General features: G+C 40.7%; 1 protein-coding gene across 1 annotated transcript; it reads right to left on the reverse strand.

Annotated features, from left to right (window-relative positions):
• Positions 1–3,519: 3,519 nt before the first annotated feature.
• Positions 3,520–18,672, reverse strand: cntn1b (contactin 1b). Its single transcript, XM_071914551.2, has 23 exons — positions 18,615–18,672; positions 17,857–17,892; positions 17,591–17,717; positions 16,838–17,019; positions 16,395–16,490; positions 15,634–15,846; positions 15,311–15,410; positions 14,318–14,502; positions 13,781–13,905; positions 13,338–13,455; positions 12,366–12,516; positions 11,961–12,088; positions 11,286–11,458; positions 10,571–10,694; positions 10,229–10,396; positions 9,059–9,208; positions 8,813–8,883; positions 8,171–8,423; positions 7,266–7,387; positions 5,739–5,928; positions 5,178–5,299; positions 4,052–4,208; positions 3,520–3,602 (listed from the first exon to the last, which is right to left on the reverse strand). Exons 1-23 carry the CDS (start codon positions 18,667–18,669, stop codon positions 3,520–3,522), a joined length of 3,129 nt encoding a protein of 1,042 aa, XP_071770652.2. The 5' UTR covers positions 18,670–18,672.
• Between the last annotated feature and the right edge of the window lie 7,389 nt (positions 18,673–26,061).

The following is a 26,061-nucleotide window of genomic DNA, read 5'->3' on the forward strand; positions in this document are numbered from 1 at the left end:
TGTTGTTACTGTGCTGGACAGACCAGTTACGAAACCCTGACCAAAGAGAGAGACCAGTTACGGACCAGTTATGAATCCCTGACCAAAGAGAGAGACACTTTGACGAAAGAGAGAGACCAGTTCCGGTCCAGTTATGAAAACCTGACCAAAGAGAGAGACACTTTGGCTAAAGAGAGAGACCAGTTACAGACCAGTTACGAAACCCTGACCAAAGAGAGAGACCAGTTATGGACCAGTTATGAATCCCTGACCAAAGAGAGAGACCAGTTACAGACCAGTTATGAATCCCTGACCAAAGAGAGAGACCAGTTGCAGACCAGTTATGAATCCCTGACCAAAGAGAGAGACACTTTGACGAAAGAGATAGACCAGTTACGGTCCAGTTATGAAAACCTGACCAAAGAGAGAGACACTTTGGCTAAAGAGAGAGACCAGTTATGAAACCCTGACCAAAGAGAGAGACCAGTTGCGAACCAGTTATGAAACCCTGACCAAACAGAGAGACACTTTGGCTAAAGAAAGAGACCAGTTACAGACCAGTTACGAAACCCTGACCAAAGAGGGAGACCAGTTGCGGACCAGTTATGAAGTATGTTGTTGTTGCTCATTGCCCAGAGTAGAAACAGGTGGAATATGTAAATAAAAGCAAAAGAAACAACATGGGCTATTCAATATAATTCTTTGGAGGGTGAATCACTCCATCCAAGGGAGAGTCACCTCTGTCCATCCACTGTGATTGTTTGTACATAATGGCAGCATTGATTTCAGCCTCACATGGGGTTTTCTGTGTCCCGGTAATTTGTTTGAAGGGAAGGAGGTAAAATGGGAGAAATACTAGTAATGGAGGTGGAAAAAGCAGAGAGAAAAAGCCACCCACACAGATTTGCACACAGGCACTCATACACTATACAGGCAAGCTTGCTTTAAAGCACAAACAAAAGCACACAGACATGAACACACACACACCTCTCTCGTAACTGCCCCTCTCCCTCTTTTTCTCTGTAATAGCATCATAAGGAATTAATGCTCTCTACATTTTACATGCAGGGAGCAACAGCAGAATACGCTTAAATTCTTAGATCACCAATACTACAGTAGTAAGGCATGTGAAAGTAGATGTAACGTGTAGATGTAAATATTGCTGTGAGGCTAAAGTGCAAGGCAAACACATAATAGCTATAGAAAAAGGCAGAACATTTTTTTTTTTATATTGATGCACTCTTGCAGTATTGCAGACATCTATTCTACTGTAAGGGAACTTCAGATTATAACAGAAAGAATACCAAAATTCACAAAATACTGTATATTGTGTTTCTGTGACTAGATTGGATTGGTGGGTGACTGATGTTGGTTAATGGCAAATGGATATACTGCCACCTATTGATCGAAAACATGCAGTACATTAGTTTGTATTTCAGGCATTCGGTGGATACTTTTATCCAGAGGGACTCACAATGAGTGCAACAAGAGAATAAGCTTAAATTTCTAGTTCACCGGACAATAGATACAGCATGTTTCATCTTCAACTGCTTCCCCTCCTGGATGAGACTGGACAAAGAAACTGCATTTATGTGAAACAGAAACCCAAATGTGACCCACTGTATATTGGATTGTTTCTTCATAGGCTAAACATGGGAAACCAATCAGAATTAGGATATATAGTATTTCAATAAGATCTTCTCATCCACTGTAAATGAACAGTTTTGTCCCAGAATAAGATATCTCAGTAACATTTTCAAAATGAAGTCCAAATGAACTCCAAATGCAGCCTTAGAGAAATAACACTGGTATCCAAATATGGGTTAAATATTTCCCAATATTGCATGGCTATCCTCAGTTAAAGAAATTCCAAATTATGTAGTTAATTTGATTGAATAGTCCATTTAATTGTTTAATTGTCGTCCCCCCTGCACATAATACATCTACTCATATACTGTAACATCTACTGTAGTGTTTAAGGAAGACCAATAGCTATGTGTGCATAATCTTACTGAAATCAGAGATGAACTTATAATACAAAAAAAATCTACTGCTGTTTTGGTTGTATTGTTTTTAATGGATTTGCAGCCTGATCGAAGCACAGAACAAAGGAGCGAAACAGACAGATACCCGTGATACCATTTCTGTACAACCCTGGCAAGTTCATACACATAAAACATTCTGTGACTGTCTGTTCAAAAGTCATGACCGGTCTCACATGAAGACGTCATCAAAGTGATATGGCTTTAGCTTCAGCTAGAGGACAGAATTACAGTATCTACACATATAATTCTGGTTAGGATGTAAGTTAAAACTAACATTCAAAGCTAGCAATCTGCTGAGGTGGCAATAGCAACCGTGTTTGCAATGAGTAAACGCTAAAAACGCTGAAAACATTTTGACAAAGAAAATGGCATTCTCTATACTTTTCACACAGCACCATTGAGAATCTAGAAAATGATTCTAAAATAGTTTAACAAAAGTTAAGACGAGTTTTCTAATCTACAGCGGTGTTTTCATGACTGTGAAGAAGAAGCTTATTAAAAATAAGTGTGATATACTATATGTGCCCCAAGGAAAGAAATGTCAAATTGCCCTTATATCTACATAACAACTTCACACAAATCACGCATCCTTCTTTGCTCATTCCATACCTTATACAGTGATTATATAGTACAGTTCTTTGCATACTATTCAGTGCTTTGGCCATCTGAGAGCTTAATAGCGCTTGATATAAATAACAAAGCTTGCCCACACTACAGGTTCAATTTTACCTTGGTACTGTACAGTTTGTCCAACTAATTTCAACTCCAAACAGGTCACTGCAATGAGAAAATAAAGGGTGGGAGATCAAAAGAGCATATTGAAGTGGTGATAGAATTCCTTTGTTTTTTGTTTTTTGTTTTCGTCAGTAGACGTAACTTTAAAAAATGACTTTTCTGGATGTATTTGTTCTTATCTGTGGATTTTGTGGAAAGCCTGGTTAGAGAATTGTGCGCTTTACCAAATCATCTGACGATCATTATCATCTGTCTTCATTCGTTTTGGCCTTGACAATGGGACGACTTGGATAAAGATCTGGATTTGATGGAGGACATTTTGGATCCCCTCTTCAAAAGACATACAGATATAGCTATTGTAGAAGTCCCACATTTACAGCATGTGTCCTGCAGTTCTGCTGCGTTGTTGCTCCATCCCCAAAAGAGCGGTTTGGGATTTAAAAGTTGTGTTCATTCAGAAGATGCAGTGAATGGTCTAGCAACAAGTAGCTTGGGAGACACAAATTTTGTGTTGCAATATACCCATTCAGTTCTACTTTTGTGAAAGAATAACTTCCAGCAACCACTGTGGTGTTACAACAGAAGAGATGCAGGACAGATGCATGATGGGAGACCTCTACCATGACTACCAGTGTAAAGAGTGGATGCACCAATCTAATGTGTTTGGAGATGAAACCAAGACTGGATGTCTTAGCGAGGTCCGTTCAGTATTCAGAGTCCATTCCCAGAGTCCATTTCATGCATGCCACTGGCGACAGGCCTAAATTTCCAATCCCACAATGCACAGCGCCAGCAGCAGCAGAGAGACTAAGCTGAGGGAGGGCGTGGTCATAGATGCTTTCCCTGAGGAGGCAAAAGGAAACAAGCATCAGTGTCATGTTCAGCTCCGTTTATATATCAAATATCACTATCACTAATTTTACTTATTTACTCGTGATGAAATCAAATGCAAATGTTTACAATGTCATTCCATGTATTAGCTTCCATTTTTTCCAGACATGCTCAGTCAAGCAAATATGGATTATTACACAGCAAAAAATATCCGTTACAACAAGAGATTAATCCTGTATTGAGTCTATTTTTCTTAAATTAATGCCAATCACTCGCCAAGTATCAAGATTATGTCACTTGATTCCAGGAAATTCTTGAAGCACGTTGATTTGTATTGGAAACTAGTGAAATTATCACACCCTATTGGCATTATTACTAATAATAAATTCAATGAAAGTTGTGATTTTAGGACTCAATACATGATTAATTGTTCAACTGAGTTTTTTGCAGAATTGTCTTACCCTTAATGCTAATCTTCCTGATGGGGCCGTCTCCTCCTTCATAACGGCCGCGCACCATCAGCTCATAGTCTCCCAGCTGGGGCATGGGGAAGTCCATGAAGTGCCAGCCAGTGATGTAGACCTTCCCATAGATGTAGCCTGTCTTTCTGAACATGACCTGAGAAACAAGAAACATGGACAATATATTAAGTTCCTGTTGTATGTAGGGATGTGCTGTTATTTGTGGTGCTAAAACTTCAAAACTTACTGTAAAAAACTATTGTCAAAAGACACCAGGTAGTTCTCACAATGTAGACACATCTCAATTTCACATTTCACAATTTCCATGACATGACTTCCATTTGAGTTCATGCTCTGATGAAGGCCACCAGGCCGAAATGTTAGCACGCGTTTGTGACATGACCAAAATAAATTGGTGAAATTGAGATCTGTCTATGCTGTGAATACATTAAGTTCCTCTTATTGGCACACTCTGAAATTTGTTTCAGTAGAGATGAAAAAAAAAATCACTCTTACATTTATAATAGAACAGTGAGCACAAATGCAACATATGGACAATGCAAAGTGCAAAAGTACCAAACAGACAATACACATTCAAGTTCTTCAGGCCTAAGTTTGAATCCCAAACCTTGAAAAAGCATAGTGTTCTAGGCGAGGTGAGTAACGGGGGTTGCTAATGTTATCAGCATTTCACACATACATACATATACATACTCAGTCGCCTCTTGTGAAATGTCACATTCAAGTTGAGTGTAAAGGTCGGTGCAAGCCCAGGCCTCAGTGAGGTTTTCTCTAGGCTTTCACACTGCTTTTGCCTTGGATGTCAGGACTTTTTAGAGCTAAAGGAGGCATGAGGCATGTTTTTCAGAGATGGGAGGGATATAATAATGATGATTACCTGTTTAGATAAGGGGAAAAAAACATACATGGGTCTGTCTTTGCCTTTCCTCTTGATGTACTTTGAAAAGTAATATGACAAATCTACCAAACTTCAAATGGTTATAACCCGAAAGAACCTTGAATGCAGTAAATTCATTTTTACAACTGACCTTTGAGAGAGAGAGAGAGAGAGAGAGAGAGAGAGAGAGATGGATAGACAGAAAGCTAGATAGCTCTCCAGACCTACCTTGTAGTACAGTGGGAAGGAAATATTGCCAAACCAGTCGTAGGGGATATGGTCCCACCACACGTACAGCCACTGTCCTGTCCAGGTGACGTAGCGCCACATCCTGGGAGCCTCAGGCGGCGCTGCAAACAAAACAAAATCATTTGGTAGGAATACTGTACCTGTACCAGTGTATCGCTACTGTTATGGAAAAAACACATAACTGCAATTTTTAATTTTCTTACTTGAACTGAACGTTTTAATGGTTGTTTTATGGTTGGGAATTCTTATGACATTTATCTGCTGAGTAAATTTCATCACTCTTAGGTCCCTAAATCCTGTTAAATCCTCATTGTTAAATTTAAGAAATACATGGGTGTCGATGAGAAAATAAGCATTATTTTCTCCAATCCTGAAAAACACATTGCACATAACATCCATCTGTATATCTGTATCATAGCATTACTTATTGTAGACAGGCTACACATTTTTGTCCGACAACAGCAATATATGCTCAAAATAGGCTAAATATTCTGCTAACTGGCTTTCATTTGTTCTCTAAATGTAATTTATTGGTCTTACGTGGTCTCTTGGTGAACATCTCACAGTGTTCGCTGGGGGGTCCGAAGCCGGCTCCGTTGAAGGCCCGGACCTCGATGAGGTAGTGAGCGTCTGGCAGCATGTTCTCCAACCTGGTCTGGTTGACCGTGGCTGGAACAAATATACGATTGGCTCCCGGCTCCGTGTCGTCGTACTTCCTCCAGTATTTGACCTGATCGGCAAGAAACAGGATGAAAGTCAGATGAAATGGTAATCGTTGGATGAAGAGAGGGATTTCGAAGCTAGTATCCACTCATAACACAGTTTCATTCCAAATGGAGGCAGCCACCATGTGAAAAAGTGATACCTACTCATTTAAAATGATTGATAGCAAAACATTCAAGCACATTATGATACTTCTTAAAGAACAGTATCTTATTCCTTGGCTGACAAATTACCACATACACACCGGATCGTCTATATTTTGGAGGTATTGAATGATGAGCTTCAGGTTTCCTTGAAAGAACTGCAAAACTATAAACTATTTATTGGAAGTTATTTTTGGTATTTGTTGAATTATTTGATTAATTATTACAAACTGCTTCCCTTTTCTATAACTACTGCATAATTTCATGGTTCTTTCTTGGAAACTCAAAATAAATGACCAGAAATTACTTCCTAATTTTCCCTATAATTAGTGCATAATGTCATGGTTCAAAGAAAGTTCTTAAGAAATTAACAGTTCCTTTCAAGGAAATTAGTAGGAAATTGCAGTCCTGGAAAATAAAGCGTTATAGTTTTTCATCCAAAAAATAGATGCACAGCCAAATCATCACAGTCAATTTAACCCTGACAGTGAATAAATCAACACTTGGCCTGTGATTCTATCAGTTTACACCCATCAGAGTTAATTTCACACTTTATAGTTTTGAACAATCGCCCCAGAGCCACATCAGCTCTATTGGTGCAAACAACTTTCCAGTCAACACTTGGCATCCTAAAATAACTGTCACTGAAAAATCAACACTTATTAACACCGGAAAATTTGCTGTCTTTATAGCGTTTTGACACAGAAGTCTTCAGTTGGCAAGGGTGGAAATAACTAATTACATTTACTCACATTACTGTAATTGAGTAGCTTTTTTGTGTACTTTTTGTGTACTGTGTACTTGGAGTATTTTTTAAAGTCAGTAATTTTACTTTTACTTAAGTAAGTTTTTTCTGAAGTATTGTACCTCACTACATTTTAAATCACCTCCATTACACAGTACAAATTTTGTGGCTCTCATAAGCAACAGAAACTGTAAATTGACAAATTGTGGAGCGATTCGAAGAGTAATCTTTGTTTGTGCACTTTATTTTGTAATTTAAAAAAAAATCCAATTAAAAACAATCTAGTTTGAACTCTGTCCTCGTCCTTTTACTCTGATTCCATTTTAAATTAGCTGCTTTTTACTTCTACCTAAGTAAAATATCAGCAAAGTAACAGTACTTCTACTAGTAGGACATTCTACTGCTCTTTCCACCACTGTCAGCTGGTGTGTGGACTCAGTAAAAGCAGCTCTGTACCTGGTATCCCTCAATGTACTGCTGCAGGCCGGTCCCAGTGTCCACCACTGGCAGCCACCACACCAGAGCTTCATGGGAGGACACCGGCCTGGCGTAGACGTCGGTCGGAGACTCTGAAGGTACTGGAGAAGACAGAGAAATGGATGGGAGGGAGACAGACACTCCAGTGCCATGCTGTACATGTAGCCGGTCTATTATGGTCCTGGTTCACTTTCATGCCCTTCAGTTTTCCAGGGGAATACTGAACAAGTAGGCCAGTCGGGTTGAAAGTAGGCCAAAGCCAAATATTTTTGGGTGCCTTACCAGCACGCCTCTAGTGCACCCATACTGAACTGAACTCTGAACAACAACAACAGTATGAAATGGAAAAACATAGCGTGCTGGACCGGTACGCGGCACAGTATACATTCACAGTGGGGAAAAAAGAGAAAAGGACGGATAGATAGTGAACCAAAGTGAACCTGTTATTTTCATTGCATGTGTGCAAATTCTGTACTGATACTGGGCTTGGAACGGGTGTAGTACAGTGTCACACTTTGGTTTTCTACTAGAATACTGAGAAGTTGTGTACATTGTTTGAATGTCACCAATGTAATGATGATGTTCCTGCCAGCACCAAATATGCTTGGGTACACTTGCACTAAATTTAACTGTGCACACAACACAATGGAAAGAAATACCATATTGTGGCAGGTATGGTACACTTGTACAGTGGAAAAATCCTGAAAATGACTGAAAAATGAACTGAATCCTTACTAACAGGGAAATCAAGAAGGGGAATCTTGTGTTTGGGGAATATTGTACAAATTCAAACATTCTCCCTATCACTCGTTCCTCTTTTTAGTGAAAACATCACTGTCACAGACTGACACCATTATACGGTGCAAAAACGAAGACCTCCTCACCTTCTCGCGGGTAGTAGATGACCTTGGTGAGGCTGTAGGGCCCGTCCCCTTTCACGTTAAACGACTTGATCTTCACCTGGAACTCTCGCACCTGGAAGTCTTCCTCGGTGGGAACGAAGAAGGGGTCGCGGTGAACGAAGCGCCGGGTCTCGGGGTCTGAGATGGTCTCGTACCACCAGTCGTAGGCGTCGTGAGGCTTGAAGGCCACGATGTAGCCAAACTTCTTGCCGTAGAAATCCCACGGCTCCACAGGCTGAGGGTGGGGAGCGGAGAGAGAGGGTGAGGGATTACACACGTCACGGTTACGCTCGGATTTTGCTCACGTTGGGATCCGATAAGCCAGACCACATCATGAAGTGTAAATATGGCAAAAGAGGTTCAGGTTAGGTATGTGTGTGTGTGTAAGAACCAGCAAATGGAAATTACTAAAAGGATGGTTTAATGTAGGATATTGGCCTGAATTGGTAAATATAAAATTACTATTTTTTAAGTCTTGGGGGCAATTTTTTCCCCTCTTCCTCGGATTTTAGGGGCATTTTGAGATTTTTTGGGGCGTTTTTGCCCTTTGACAATGAAACAAAAAGATAAACACTGAAATATCAATATAATGTGTGAATGAGAGATTCAAACTGAGACACCTACTGCCCACGTGATGAAGATCTCTCCATCTCTTCCTCCGTAACCTGCCACATCAGTGGGAGCTACCACAGGAGCTGAGTAAAGAAAGAAAAACTCAGGTGTCCATGCATATGAGGTTTAATTTTCTTCCACATCTACTGTACACAAGCAGTCAGCTCCCATACACACACAATTATGCTCTCTCTCTCTCTCTCTCTCTCTCTCTCTCTCTCTCTCTCTCTCTCCCTCCCTCCCTCTCTCTCTCCTTACGAGCGTCCCAGGTTTTGATCTTGATGGAGGGGATGCTGGCCTCTCCGGAGCCGTACTCGTTGGTGGCGATGATCCTGAACTGATACTCCAGCCAGGGGTACAGGTCGGTCACCTCTGCCATCTCCGCATTGGCATCAAGAACGGTCGGAGCTGAGGGAGACACAAAGGGGGCCCATGTCAAATTCTGTTGTGTTTTTATTCTGTTTGCTATTTGCGGTTAAGGTAGGATGAGGAAAACATGAATTGAAATACAGCTCATAATTTATCTCTTCTAGGGAGTTGGCACAATGTAAGAAGTCAGTCACAAGTCAAAGTATTTTGACTGCTTTCTGACTTTTGGTGTTATTGTAATTTTGAGTGAGGAAAATCTTTATTGTATCTTCTAAAATCTTAATTTTTTAAGAAAATGGTTCAACATTGCAGTTAAAATGAAAATATCTTTCTACTATTTTCTACAAATGTATTTATTGATAGTATAATTAATCCTTGTTATACTGTATTTTCTACAGATGATTATGCATATTTATTCTTCTTTGATGTGTATTGTTGTGCTTTACCTTTGTGTTTATGGTTACTAGTATGACTCCATCTACACTGATTAATGGTGGTAGATTGGCAAGGGGTTAATTGAGTGCACTGCCCCTTCTCCTCAGCTGTTGATGATTAGGGCAGCTATATAGTGTCACTAGTACTGTCCATCCTTGATTGTGATAAAGATGCAGTAGCATTGAAACATTAGTCTTTGCACCTTCAATAAAAGGCCAAAGTGTCTGTGTGCTCCAGTGAATCTTTCTTTATTTTTGCTCCTATGTCCTGCCTGCTGAGAGGCACCGGACTGCCTGTTCTCTTCCAAAGAAGCCGATGCGCGGTGAAATCTCCTTGTTACAACATTGCAGTTTTTTGGGGGGTAAAAAGGTACAATCAGTAACAATAGGATTAATATCAATGGTGACATTTCAAAGCGCTACATGTTGCTTTTTCGTAAAATAAATTTTCTTCCATGACGAGTTTCTCTTGCAGGTGATCATTTTGACAGAGGAAGTGTCACATTTTTCAAACACCACACCATTTCTCATTTTGGAGTGAAATGAGTCAATTCAGGTCAACATGTTAGAGCTTATGACGGTTGAAGAGCGACTTCGCCCCCCAGTGGTGGAGAGCGGTACTCACAGGTGCTGGCGTCCTTCCAGTCGTCTTCATTCAGAGCCCAGTAGTGTCTGGTCTGAATGGTGTAGTAGAGGATGGGGCTGTTGTGGTCCGCTCCTTTACTCCACAGCAGCTTCACCGACTTGTCCCTGATCTCCTCCACCCGGAGCACACCGGGAGGCCCGGGGACACCTGGAGATCAGGTGGTTGGGTCAGGGAACAGAGGAAGGATGCATGGCAAGGAATTATGTGTGAAAATGGAAGAGGGGTGGATATAACAAGAAATAAAATGCCTAGAATGTAATGTAAAATGAAATCTAATTTTGTCATTTGTGATCGTCTGAGGCAAAGCATGCTGGGACTGACCTACGATCTTGAGGTCGGCGTACGCTGTGGTGTTGTCCACCACCGTCTGAGCCGTGCAGGTGTAGCGACCCTCGTGCCACACCTGGACGTTCATGATCTTCAGGTCGCCGCTGTCCTCTTGACTCTGACCGACAGGAGGCAAGAGACGGAGGGAGGAGAGAGGGATGGAGGGAAAAGAGGAAAGAAAGGAAGGAGGGGAAGAGAGAGGGAGGGAGAGAGAGAGCTGTTAATTCACTCCTTAACTGAAACCATCCTCTGATTTCAATAAATTGAGACACAAACCACCACTGACAGTATTTGAAGAGTTTCATCTACTATCTACTATCACAGAATGGTTTGCAACAGGAATATAAAGCAAATGTGGAGTTTTCAAAGGATATTAGGTAATTTAAGGCCTTGGTTGACAAAATGATAACACTTTTGCAGACTGAAATTCTCCATATTTTTGATATGTTAAATGATTAACTTCTGGTAATGATTTTGTTTTTCTTCAAAATATAGCATTTTGGAATAGAAATCTTCATAAAGAGGATTTAAGGATTCATTTGATTTCCAATCAAATTCATTTGACATTACCAAGTTTTTACATTGCAGTGGAAGTTCTGTTTGGGATCCCAGTATCAGTATATAGACGAGGGCATTTCAAACCATCAATTGACCAACTGTGAGACAACTGTCAGATGTTGAATAAGTCTAGAGTGAACCATCACTCTACCATAATGCGTTCGTAGTGTTGCCACTCGGCGTTGAAGTCGATGACTCTGAAGTCGATGGCCCAGACGAAGGTGATGTCCAGCATGGGGTCGTAGGAAGCGGAGCAACTCAGGATCACCTCCTCACCAACCTTGGCCTCGGTGTCTTCAGGGGGCACAGTGATGCTGGTAGCCTCTGGGAAACATCACAAATACACCAAAAACAGGGCAGTTAGAAACACTGTCCCAACACTGCAGGTCACAGGTACGAGCCCACAAAAGCCTCTTAAGTGTCCATCAACAACCTTGTATCCTGCTGAGGACACTAAACTCCTTCCTGCTTACTGACTGTAAATTGTAAGGATAAGAGCATCAGCTAAAAGAGTAAAAGCTAAAAGATTTGACATAATTCATTGTCGTTAAAATGTAAGAATAATGTAAAATTACTGTCGCAGTTTGATTGTATTTAAATGTAGAGATCAATATACATATGCATCAATGCGCACACACACACTGTACACACTCAGTCAGACCTACACGCAAAAAAAGCGGAGAGCTACACACGGCCTAAATGTTGTATATATTTCTGAGGGAAACACTGACATACACACACACACACACACGCACACACACACACAGAGTTAGTCCGCCTACCTACCTACACACCCACCTACACACATGTGCATGAGCACACTGACCTGTGATGGTGAGAGAGCCGGAGCTGTTGGCCTTCCCTCGGTCATTCTCAGCGAAGCAGTTATAAAGCCCTTCATCATTCTTAGTGGCATTGAGGATCTCCAGACTCCCATCAAACATGATGGAAATACTAATGAACAAAATGAACAAAGCTAAGGGGCTGGTCCAGGAGTTTCCAGTGCAAGCCTGGGTTTGTATTTGCTATCAACTTACACACAAGCATTGACAAGACATTGCCCACACTGATAAAGTTGTGTTTGATGTCTTTACTTTTGAATTTTATTACAATAAATTTGACTAAAGTAAGCAAACTTAACTCAACAAAAACCCCTAAACTAAACAGTGGCTTCTTATTACAGTGTGACTTTGTTTGGACGAGTTAGTGTGGTATTATAAGTTGTACTGACCGTGAATTGTTGAAGAGCAGCTCTTTGCCCTTGGTCCAGGTGAAGCGGGGTCTGGGAGCCGCTCTGGGTTTACATTCGATCACCACACGGCCGTCTTTAGCCCCGAGAAGCTGCTTCTTCACTGGGTTAAACTCAAATGTAGGAGCACAGGCTGGAGGAAGATAATAAAGGTAACAGTTCAGAAAGCACTGAAGTGTGTGTTGTGTTTAGTGTAAATGAGTCGATTTAAAGTCTTTTATTTAGACATTGTTGTTCCCAATTTCATTTTGTATTCTATCAGTGAAGAAATTATATTACATCAATATGCAATTGTTTTAAAGTCGAGATGAAATGAAAAATGCCTTTTTAACCCTTTTAGATCACATCCCCGGTCATATCGTGCACCTATATACCAATATATGCAAAAAAAAATACAAAAAATCAATTTCTTTGTATTCTTATATCAAAATTCAATCATGTTTTCTTCCTGTAAAACAAAATATGCCATGTGCTTACGTAAGCATGCCCATAACCAATTTCAACCAATAATATCATGACATCCACCCATTAGCTAGCTAGCAACAGCATGGTACTTCGGTGTGTCTTCGGGTGTTATGACACGCCCACTTTTCAACGTTCAAATCAAATTCCTCCCAACGTTATGTCCCGCCTGTCTTTCCTGTTTCACTCGGAAATACGTCACGATACGGAAGTTAGATACTCTCGAAATGCTTCATGTTTCATCTCGACTTTAACAAGGAGTGTTTTTAAAAATGTAATTGGTTATTTATGTGTTGAGTGAGTTTCATGACACTTTGACCCTTGAAACCTGTTAAAACCCAACTGTATAATTTCAAAAATACACGAGTGTCAACGAGAAGCTTTCATCTCTTCGTTCCTGAAAAACTTTGCAGATGCATATTTTCTGTCAGACAACAGTGACATCTAATATTCAGTGAACCAATGAGAGCGCAGTTTTCTGGGCCGACTCACAAATCACTCGCAGCTCGGCGTTGGCATATTTGATTCCCCAGTAGTTCTCAGCGACACACTGGTACATCCCTGAGTCATCGAAAGTCAGACTGGAAAACTTCAACTCCCCTTTCCCATACTGGAAAAAAACACATATCAAATGTAGTGTTGCTACTTGTTTCTTTAAACTTATTAGACATTATTCTTATAATGTTATAATTATAACCCGCACACTGTTAAATCATCTTTCATAGTTTGAACATAGAACATACTGTAGATGGTCTATTGACTGAAATGTTAACATCACTGCACTTTGAACACTGAAATACACATAAGAAGCATCTCATCCTCATATTTTTGAGCGTGTTGGTACCACATACTATACTCTCTAAACATTAGCATACTCCCACCCCCCGATCGCCCCATCTCTTTATTGGTAGCCAACAAAATGCATGAGTTTTCACCATATATCCATCTTTGTACCAGCGGATGTAAGGGAAGGGCTTCCCTGATGCCACACAGCGCATGGTGTGTTCTGAGCCGATGTCGATCTGAGTATTGTTGATGGTCTCCGCCCACTCCGGGGCAGCTGCCAAACAGAAAGGGGTGTAAATATGATTATGTCCAACAAAATATACAGATGCATCCATCATAGAAGTCCCACTTGTTGCTTTATCCCTAACATGAGTTAATGATGTGGGACAGGTACTTTCATGATGGTTACCACTGTAGGGAAACTATAACATCTGTGAGTTCACTTGCTTTGATAATATTTTGAAATGAGGCTGATCACAAATAGCAAGAAAATGAACAAAGTGGTTTGCACTGGAAACAAGTGAAATTATCAGATTTTTTTTAATCATTTATGTTAAGGGAAATAACATCTAAGACTCCATACTAAGTTAAATGACTTGTTAAGATGGATGTTTTTGCAGTGGTTACTCTACAAATACATTCACCCTGCTAAAGCTAGTGAAGTATGCTAGTATGAGTTCACTTACACTCCACATAGAGCCAAGCCTTGTGCCAGTCCTTCCCTTTCGTGTTGATGGCTTCACACTCATATGCTCCTGCATCTTCATACTGCACGTTGTAAAGGTGGAGCAGGGCTCCAGATTCACTGATCTCATGATTAGCTGGGAGGTCTGTGGCGTCCACCTTCCTCCATACGATATGAGGAATGGGGCTGAACAGACACAAGTTGATTGAATTTAATTAACTTTATATGCCCTCACTGAGCAGTTGTTATGATATAAAAACAGTTATGGAATAAAAACATACATTACAACAACAAACACACACATGAACAATTACCTTTACATAAAACCTCTGAGAAAACAGCAATCCCATATATAGGATATTAAAATCTACTGTAGGCTATATAGGTAGAATGCTATTAAGCAGCAAAGGTGGTTTCCCAGACACATTTTTCAAAACTGGGGTACCTGAGCAAGCATCACAAAAACTACTACTGACATTGAATTTTCAACATTTTTAAAGGGGCCGATATATGATCTAAAATGTTTAATGTAGACATTGTTAAAGTTTGATTTTGTTTGTAAAGTTATTGCATTTAAAAACAACAACAAAAAAAACCATTTGGTCTTGATCGTCTCCCCTCACAAAAAAATGTTAAAATCCTTCCAATAAGGTTTACAGCATTTGATCTGACACCCTGGAAAGCCTCCGTCAGTGGGTTTACCTCATTTTAATTAGAGGAGGCGGGGTCTAATCAGGGTCCAGTATTGTGACTGTTCTGCCTGTGAGACTTAGTCTTCAAATTTATTCAACACATACCCTTTTAACTAAACTACATTCACTTGCAAAACACCATGAAGAACAATATTCTTATCCTTAGCTATCATCTATTTGAAAACAAAATCATGAAAATGGAATAATATGGGACCTTTAATTTTGAGTTGAACTGTCTGGACATAATCTGGGCAAAAGTTTATAGTGTGCATCCACCCTAATATACACTAATGTAAACTTACTTTCCCAGAGCAAAGCACTCTAATGTGATGTTAGAGGCCAGCATGGCAGTGGTGTCTGGAAACTTCACCCTGATGTCCGCTGGGTATTTCCTCTCCTCACCTGGAAGAAAGACTTCATTACATCTATAAATCTCACACGTCAAAGATAGATAGGTGGATAGATCATAGATGTGAATTGCCTTATTTTAGAACAGTTTTCTCACCCCTTCAGAATTTGTAAACATTATTCTCAAAGAATATCATAGGATAAGGTTTTGAGGTTTTGCCACTACAGATTTATTTTGTGATCCTTGCTTAGCTAGAGCACAGCAACACCCACTAACCGTCGTCAGGCGGTAAGGGGATGAGGGGGATGAACTTGGAGAAGACGCTCTTGCCGATGATGGGGCTGGAGACGAAGCAGGAGTAGTTGCCCGCGTCCTGAGCTTCCACCTTGGAGATGTACAGGTTCCCCGTCTTCTGGGAGACAAAACGACGGCGATCTGTCAGCAGGAAAACTGGGAACTCGTTGTAGATCCAGCGGTAGGTCACCTCATCTGGGAGAGAGGACGGAAAAGGAAACATGGCAACAGGGAGGAGGAGATCAAAATCTATGTGTTTACTGGACAACTCATTCTCCTTTGTGCTGGATAAATGCTGAAATTCCCACTTTTTAGCATTCATTTTGACCGAGTCTCTAGCCTTTAATCTGTCTGGACAATGAAACAGATAATGCAAATTAATCATGGATAATAATGAACAGTTAGAATATATAGACAGTATATTCCTTCAGCATAGGTTTGATATGTGCTTTGGTAGCCAATATAGAAGTCCCAAATCCTGCATTATTACTGCAGTGGTCACTGTAAACAATCTTATCTTGAATATTATACAATAGACCCAAATTGCTATGTTATAACACAAAGCTTCCATCTCAAATAACTGCCAGACCATTCTTTGAGCCTTCTTACTAAAAAGAGACCAAGATTGACCAGAATTTTCCAAACCTTGTTTCAGGTATGGAGCAACAGTAATAATCCAGCAAAAATCCAGTGAAAAGTGAGACTTCTACAATGGCAACATTCACATGAGGGCCTCTACGTACATGGCCAGGCTTTTGGAGGGGCACACAGCAGAACGGCCCCCTGTCCTTCTTTGGCATAGACGGGGTCTCTCTCCTCCTGGGGAAACTCCTCCAGATCTACCGAGCAGTGGAGCAGAAAAGGATAAGTGAAAAAACATGAGGAACATTGAAGTGCATAATGACAAGCAATATAGCAAAATCTTTTTCAAAGTGCAGTGCTGGGGAGAAAATAAATGAAGGTGGACCAGATGGAGAAAAATTAATCTTTTTTAGATAGGCAGGAAAAAATCAAATGAACACCCAATAGTGGCCAAGACCAAGAGAAGTCTGAGTCAAAATTGGAACAAGACAAGTCCAAGATGTCAAAACACTGGTTTCGAAACCAGACTCGAGGCTGAGACCAGACTCAAATACTATAACCTTGTATTAGCTGTATCTGCAGTAGTCAAAGTTCACATGCTCACATCCAAACTTGACCCTGGCCTCCTTGCTGATAACGGTGCCATAGATGTTCTTGGCCACGCAGATGTATGTCCCACTGTGTTTCTTCTGTAAGGGGTTGGTGATGACCAGGTTCCCCCCGACCAGGCTGTAGTGCTCATCTGGCTGCTCCATCAGCTTGATCTCCCAGTTATCACGGCGCCACCTAGGGGAGACGAGGAGTGGACGGAGGGGAGAGAGCGAAAGATGAGGTGGAAGAATGAGAGTGAGCAATATAAAGATGAATTGGTGAAAGAAGCATGGAAAGAATTAGAGATTGCAGTATGTGTGTGTGTGTGTGTGTGTGTGTGTGTGTGTGTGTGAGTGAGTGTGTGTTTTATTGCAAATACGTGTGTTTGTAAGAATGTGTCTGTGCAGCCGTGTGTTTTTTGTGTGCATGTCAAATGAATTCAAGTCAAATTTACATACATTTACATACAAAATAAGTTTGTCATGCAGTCCTTTTCAGGGAAAGCATGTGTGTGTATCTGTTTGTGTTATACGATACGATACAATGCGATGTGATGCGGTACAATGCAATACTAAATGCTCCGATACTATACCATATAATATGATAGAATACGATACAGTTCAAAATTATATATGATACGATACAGTACGATACAGTGTCATTTATTGTTTTAAAGGAAATTCACTTTGCAACAGAAAGGCAGTGCACATCAAACACAACAGTGGACAACATACGACACAGACAGGCGTGTGTTTGTGTGTGTTACCTGTATGAAGCTGGCGGGTTTGCTCGGGCCCTGCAGTTCATGGAGATTCTCCCGTCGGGTGAGTCCTCAGTGTAGACCACATCCAGAGGCTCCTCCTCAAAGATCGGGCCATAGCCAGTAGCATCATCTGACACATTGAACATAAGCATCGGGTTAAGATTATTTATATATTTAAATATTACTCTGAAACATCCTGGCATACACGCACCGTGCCTTGTTATCATAAGTTGAACATTAAATTACTCTGACCTGAAAACTCAACTCACCTCCAAAAATTCTGGGCTCGCCAAACAGGACTGCCACTGCAACGCAAAAACATGACAATGTCAGCTAATGGTGTACATGTCTTTCATCTGAATTAAATCACATGACAAAAGCACCTAATGCTGAGGTCTTGTGGAAATCTTAACAGATTATATGAAGAATTATATTCCAAAACTCATCATTGATAGCATTCAATATCTGTAAAATAAAAATAATCAAGTCTGCAAAAGTATCATCTATTTGTCAACCAAGGTTTTAAATTAGGGCTGCAACTAACTATTATTTTTACTGTCGATTAATCTGTTGATTATTTTCTCGATTAATCGATTAGTTGTTTGGTCTATAAAATGTCAGAAAATGGTGAAAAATGTTGATGAGTGTTTCCCAAAGCCCAAGATGACGTCCTCAAATGTCTTGTTTTGTCCACAACCCAAAGATATTCAGTTTACTGTCATAGAGGAGTAAAGAAACCAGAAAATATTCACATTTAAGAAGCTGGAATCAGAGAATTTTGACTTATTTTTCTTAAAAAATTACTCAAACCGATTAATCGATTATCAAAATAGTTGGTGATTAATTTAATAGTTGACAACTAATCGATTAATCGTTGCAGCTCTATTTTAAATCTTGTATATTCCTTTAAAAGTACCCTAATCTGTCTTCATTTTGTGTTATTAATCATTTTGTGGATTAGGTGTCACTTTTTTCACACTCTTTAGAGCCCTTATGTCATATCAGACATAGTAACTGTGTCACTTACCTGTGAGGGAGACAGAGGAGGAGAGTGCCAGCAGCAGTAAAGCAGCGGCAGCCATGACAGTCAACAGACTGACTCACTGACACCAAGAGAGTTTGACGGATGGACAGAGGGACACGAACACCAGGTCTATGGACAGGACATGAGCTGGAGAGAGCAGAGTGAAGAAGAGAGTGATAATAGTTTCAGGATCAGAATCAGAATCAGGTGAAATTTTTTCGGCCTGTTTCTAAAATGCATCTCAAAGTTGAAATGAAACCTACACTCTTGCCATAGTGCATATAAAAGCACTAGTTAGATGCTATTCAACACAGTTTTCTGTGGGAAAAGAAAAAGTAAATGCTTCTGCAGACAAACATTCAGGGCAGATCAATGAGTGTGCATGACTTGACAGTTTAAAACCCCCTTAGCAGAACAGCGACCACACCAGAAACAAAGTGAGTGCATGAGCAGCTGGAATCTTCCCGGTGTGAGAAGTGGATATAAATCATTCAGGAATGACTCAGCAGAACGCTCCAAATATAGTCATGCAGAGTGCGTGCACATTCACAAGGACACACAGAAAGACACACGGGCCTGCACACTAACACACACAGAGAAACACACATTCCTCCATACACAAAACACACAAGGAGGCACTGCGGTACCAAGACAGCGTTCTGTCGTCACACATGCTTACACATCACTTCTGCCAGAGCACATGGCAGTGCTGCTGCAGCATGAGAGAGAGGGAGAGAGAGAGAGAGAGAGAGAGCTAGAGAGAGAGAGAGGAAGGGCTAAGGTGGGGGAGGGCTGGTCTTTCTGTGTGCACTCATGACTCTCTCAGTGGGGAACTTTCCATTTCTGAGTCACGCAAAGCCACAGCATCCAACTGCAGCAGAAAGCAGGGGCACCTCTGCATCACCTATCTCTTGTTCTGTTTACAATGAACTGTGTAGAAGCCTGCCATGTTAGAGGGAAGGGGGTAGGTGGGTGAGCTGGTACGTCATTGGCTCTATCAAGCGGCCACCTCCCATCGCAGATGTTTCATTGACTCATTCTGCGTTCACATCATATCAGATTTTGACACAATACTGAAAAGCCGTTCACGTCAGCCTCCCAGTGGTAAATGCAAGTAGGGCATGTGGGACGTTTTTATCCAATGTTTTCCACTTGGTGTCATGAATTGAAAAAGTGGTAAAAAAAAAAAAAAAACATGGCACCTGCCACCGATGTCGGCAGTCCAAGGGAATAGAAATCAAAATGATCCGTTTTATTCACACTTATACAATCAACTCTACTTACGAAAAGTGAGCAATATCTGCTGCAGTTCATTTATGGTTGATTTTAAATTCATAAATACAAATGATTTTGGATGTGGGCATTCCAATGAGATAAACACAGGAACACTCCAACGAGATGTCATCCCGTTTTTCCACTTTTTCCGATATGACATGAATGCAGCATTAGACCCACAACACTTCACCCGTGTCCTTGGTCCATTTATCCAGACTGAGTATGACTGAGCCAGTTATGGGATTGTTATGGAATACTACTATAGTTTGTGGGGGGGTTTGGGGGTGGGGGGTCTATTTATAGATTAACAAAACCCAGACTGTATTTAAGGTACCTATTGTCCTTAAAATAGTAACATGTGTGAACAATTTTTGCTTTATTTTTGTGCTCTCCATCATTATCTGAGATTTTTTAATAATGGATATCTCATTTTGGAAAGAAAACCTTCAGCTAGCTAGCACCCATACCGTCTCACAGCCCTTCACACTGAGCCTTCTGACTGTGAGAGGGTGAAGGAAAATATAAGGAGGATGGAGAGAGCGAGGCACAACAGCCACCTCCCTACATCCGATGTGCATTAGCAGCCCTGTCTGTCTGCCTATAGGCCGGGCCCACACACCCAGAGAAACTGCAGCGGCCTTCATATGCACCCTGGACCAGCTGACTCGACACTATTGCATTGCATTATCACTACCATGCATCTATCTTGCATTTGTGCTGCTGGACTTCTTCAAATGACTCCTTGTTGAGGTGGAGTAAAAACAGAAGTAGCGTAGCAAAAAGTGGGGCCTCTTCTACATCTGTAAGCTCCCAAATATGGGAGGGATAGGAGTTTGTGACGTGAATCCATGTTAATGGCCCATGGTAATCATATGGGCAAAAAATGATCTTAGAGCTATTAGGAAACTCAGCTCCTTTTACTACATGTGTTATATGGTATACATCATGCATCACAGGCCAAACTTAAAGCATGCAGACCTTATGCAAAAATCAAGAAATTTTAGCACAAATCATCCACGCAAGCTTCCACAACACTCTTCTAGATCATAAGATGTACATGTGTTCATATACATAGGCAGTGCCGCGTGCCAATCAGGCGCCCTTGGCAAAACTATAAATGCCGCCCATCCACACGTTCTCACGTTTTATCAACTATTTCACGTAGGGTTGCCAACTCAATGTTATTTAATACACACAGACATCGCCCTTGATTGGTTAATACATTACTCTACATTCAAAACAATTTAGTAAATCCTCCCCAGTTGTGTCTCATGTCACTTAAATCAACTCACGTAGTGTAATTTTTAGTATTAGGCCTACTTTACTGAAAGAGACTTAAAGCTACTCGTTGGGAGCAGGTTGGGAGATAGACTGGGAGTAGCACCCAACCTGTTGCTGTAACTCAGTCTCAGTAAAACAAGGAGTACAATGTTCCAAAAGCATAGTAGATTAATTTCTGTTTTTTCTTTATTTGTAGATCGCGACAAATGTATTTATGCTGTGTCACCCAATGTCACCCTAATTACAATCAAGTTAAGACAGGTGTGGGCAAATTTGGCGCCCCTAGTGACGTGGCGCCCTGGGCAATTGCCCTGTCTGCCCCGCCCAGGCGCCGCCACTGCCTGTAGGTTGATACAGCGCTGTGAATTGTGTCTAAAAGCCATCTGCAAATCCCAGTAATCTTTTCCAGCACAATTTCTGATCAAATCATCAGTGTGTTGTGTTTTCCAGCGTTTCCTCTGGCAGTAATCTCATCACAGCTCTGGACACTGGATCCTCTTTGGATAGGCCGGCTATATTTAGGTCAGCACATGTATTAAGCCGCAGTGATTTAGCCTACTGATTGATGGAATAACCATGTTTTCTGTGTTTTGTAGCTATGGAAAATAACATTCCGAGTCTGGCTGAATTCCTCAGAAGAGGTGGTAAGAGAGGACTGTGCCAATGATGTCTTGATGATATCTCTTGAGTTCATTGAGTTAATGGTGGATGTAGTAGCTTACTTTAAAGTGAATGTGCTGCTCCTGGATCTCAACACCAGTGCTTAAATAGAATTGAAAAACAGAGGAAATCTGAGAGGGAAGAAATAATCCCTTGCCTCAGCTACCAACCATGTCAGTTTGCTGAATCTTTAAGCCATCTGCATAAGAGTGACTAAATTGTTCTTGCACTCTTGCACATTTCAATTTTTTCTGTTGCAATCAGGAAGATAAAGGTTAATACTGAGGGACATTTGTGAAAATCTTCAAACAATAATCTGTACTGGAGGGAGTTGCCCTCTTTGCTACCAAGGTGGACAGTACCATGTCAATGGCATGGAGCACATTACAAAAATGTACATCTTAACAAGTTGTATAGTCCAATTTATTAAGTCTTAATACCTTATTTTTCAACAGGTGAACAATTCTGCCAACAGAGTGAGATAAACCCACTTGTATCAAGTGAAGTTTCACTTTTTCAGGAATTTTCTAGAAACAAGGCAATATTTTCAAACAAGGCAGAATAATCACTCCATTAGCATCAAGAAGACACTTCAGTTCAAGAAAATGTTGCTGATTTGAAGTGGAAATATGTTAAATTATCTCACCAAAATATTGCCAGATGTTTCACTCTGTTTCAAGCAAAATAAAATGTAAGACTCTCTACTAGATTAAATGACTCGTTCAGATGGATATTATGGATATCTTGCACTCCTGCTCATTTTGCATTTTTCTGTTGCAATCAGACAGGAAGACAGAGGTTAACAGTGAGGGACACGCCTGGCCATTAAAATCAATGATTTATCTCAAAGGGAGTTGTCCCCTCAGTCAGTCAGTCAGTCAGTCCCACCAGGTTAACGCCACAGATCACTGCCCTTGACGCGTTTGACACTTTCACCTTGCGTCTCCTCCCTGCATCGATGGAGACACACTTTTTCATCTTAACATGTGCTGTCCCATTATTAAAACTGCAGAGTTGAAATAGTCTTTTATTAAACACCTCTTATCAAGAGTGTGTTCAGTTTGTCGCATTCCCTGTAAGTCTAAAAGTAGCTGCGCACACCCTTACATCACTTCACCCCAATGACGACTGAGCGGCACCGGTAGTTCACTGCTCTGCATTGCGGTACTCGTCTGCCGGTCCATTTCTCTACTTCAGCACTACAGTGCAGAACACACTCCCGGTTTATCCTCAGACAGTCCAGACACACGAGCTAACCCTCATGCACACACCCTCGCGCCGTGTCGTTCTTACCTTTGAGGCAGAATAAATGGCAATTTCAGTACATTGTCCGTGTGGCACACCTGGACCCGAACCGCATCGTCCCACAGCCCGCCCGCACGAGCGTCCCGTTGAATTGAACTTTTCTATTGGAGGAAAGCGGATGAGTGGCACCTCTGGGTGGCAGCGCCGATGTGAATGCGATTGGTCCACAAGAGAGGAAGGATGAGAGAGATGCGAGCATCATGCTGCTGCGCATCCCCAACACGGAAGATGAAGCCCTTACGAAAAAGAACGGTAGTGATCCTATAATACACTGTAGGATGACAGGTATCATACGAATATCACAGCAAAACTATAAGCTCCTATAGGAATATTATAGAGGTATTATAGTAATAGTAGATAAAAAAAAATGTCATCAAGGTGGATAGGGTCACCATAAACTCACTAGTGCCACAGACTCAAGTCTCAATAGGAATATTATAATGATTTTTTCGTTTGGGAATAGACTGTTATCCTGCTTTGGGCCTGACTGGAAGATAAAAAAATATATATATATTCTCTGTGGCAGATCACTCTGTTAGGAGAGTCTCTGCAGGGAAAAGTGTCTAGACAAGTATAGGAGTAAAGTTCAAGCCCATGCATGACCCATTTCCTTGCCATGTGCTGTGCATTTTAAATGACCTTCATATTCATTTATTATTAATGAGAGATTGCAGACACTGGTTAGAATGTCACTAGATGTGAATGAGGAAATTGAAGGGTTTAATTTGAAAATGCCATCCATTTCTGAAAAAAAAAAAAAAAAAATGACCTGGTGTTCAATGCTGATTAGATCCTCTATGTGACCATTAAAGTGAGAGCTTATGACTTCAACAATATCCATTAGTCAATTTTATTTTCATATCAGCATTCGTGTTGTTAGAGTAAGTGCCACTTTTTTCCAAATGCTGGATGTTGCATTTTGGAATGAAACTCAAACATACAAACATATAGGAAAATACAGTGAGACGAGAATCAGGGATAAAACTGGAATATTTTGACATTGGTATTTGTCTCCTCTCTGCACAGATACACACTACACACACACACACACACACACACACACACACACACACACACACACACTCTCCAAATGTAGGTTAATCTCACAAGGATTTGGAGGTTTATCCAGTGGGTTGTTTGCTGGACAAAAACCCTAATAATTTTCATTTTTATACACTAGGTGGAGCTATATACTTATACTGTTACATGTTGCAATGCATGCAGTGTCACTAAAAACAACAAAAAGTCTGAATTGAAATCCTGAAACCAACATTTATTTCATTTTTTTTAACTTCATTTAAAATACAAAATATTTTGCAATATTATATTGTAGAGTAAACCATTTTGACAGCCTTTCATGCTTCTCATGTAGCTTCAACATTAACCAGAATGTCATACTATATCATATCATATACTGTATATCCTATGTTCACCAGTCACTAAAACATTGTTTCCAAGGTATTCACACTCCAATGCGCCAGTCCGTTTATCTGTCCATGTCTGTCCATCCTTCTGTTTGCTCCAAGTTACATGTTTGTCCATTTTTGTTTTGTTTTTTAAATGCACTGTTAAAAAGATGTGTCAGTTTCAGTACATTCATGTGTCTAGTTTGGGACATATGCTGTGTTTAGACACCAGATGTTGTGTTGTGCCAAACTAGACGCATGCATGTGTTTAAAATGATACATCCTGTTTAAGAGTGCACTTTTTTAAATACAGAAAAGGTGCATGAACTGTCAGAGACAGACACAATACAGGTGTCACGAGAGCTCAGTCACAAGTTAAATAATCTCCTTTGTTACCCGATAAACATTTGAGCTAGCAAATTCACCTGACAAGTTAAAAAAAAAAAATGAAAAAAATGAAAAGAAAAATAAATTTCACAGCAAATGAAAGAGTGGAAACTGTAAATAGTCTCATCTCACACAACGCCATTCTGCCCAAATAATCCCCCCTACCCATAATGCAGTAGGGCTCATTGAGGTCAACCTCTCACCTCCGACCTCAACACATTGACACTCATTTCAAGCCATTATTTACAAATTACAACAAAAATATCTACACACGGAAAGCTGACACATTGCAAACTAAAAACTTGATGCAAGTTATGAAAACCGATCGTCATGGAAATGTGGAACTTCTCTGAAAAAAAAGTCTCATATCCCCTTTTGAGAAAACCAAGTGGTGCCTCTGCTGAGATGGGAGTAGACTGCTTCACACACACCAGAATTATACACTGTTATCCATGGAAATAGAAAGCAATAGGATACATCACGCACGCTTAAACACAGTAGCATGCATGTGCTGCACACACACACACACACACACACACACACATACACACACACACCCATGCACCCTCATACATACACAATCACACACACACCTCATTCATTTATATATAAAACTCACTGAGTGCTTGGTGTACACACTTTGTTGCGCTTTGAGTTACAGCAAAACATGTGACAACATACACATATATAAGGTTAAATGCATAAACCGAAGTCACCAGCGCATATACCATTTGCATTTTCAATGAAACAAGCAACATTTTCATTCATATAAATAGATAAATCCACTTGTTTCCACATTCAGCATCATTACGCAATATTCCGACCCCTTCGTTTCAGCTCTTTAAGTGCTACCAGTAGGTCCCAGTCTAATTGCCTATACCAGCTAGTGAGTCCCATTCCTATTGGCAGTTACCTGGTGAGTAGGTTGGCAGTAGTTTGGTGCTGCTGGGCAGCGGCTCCTCCTCAGAGTGAGTGGTACAGGAGGAGGATGGAGATGAAAACATGAGAGATGAAGACAACTTCTCATGAGGCGTCTAAGAATCTCTTCATCATGCTAATCTCAGCAACACACTGATCCCAGGGTTCCTACACATTTTCCATTCCAAAATTCCACACTTTTCCCAGGTCTTAATTTC

Source organism: Centroberyx gerrardi, chromosome 24, assembly GCF_048128805.1.
Source record: "Centroberyx gerrardi isolate f3 chromosome 24, fCenGer3.hap1.cur.20231027, whole genome shotgun sequence".
NCBI classification, from domain to species: Eukaryota; Metazoa; Chordata; class Actinopteri; order Beryciformes; family Berycidae; genus Centroberyx; species Centroberyx gerrardi.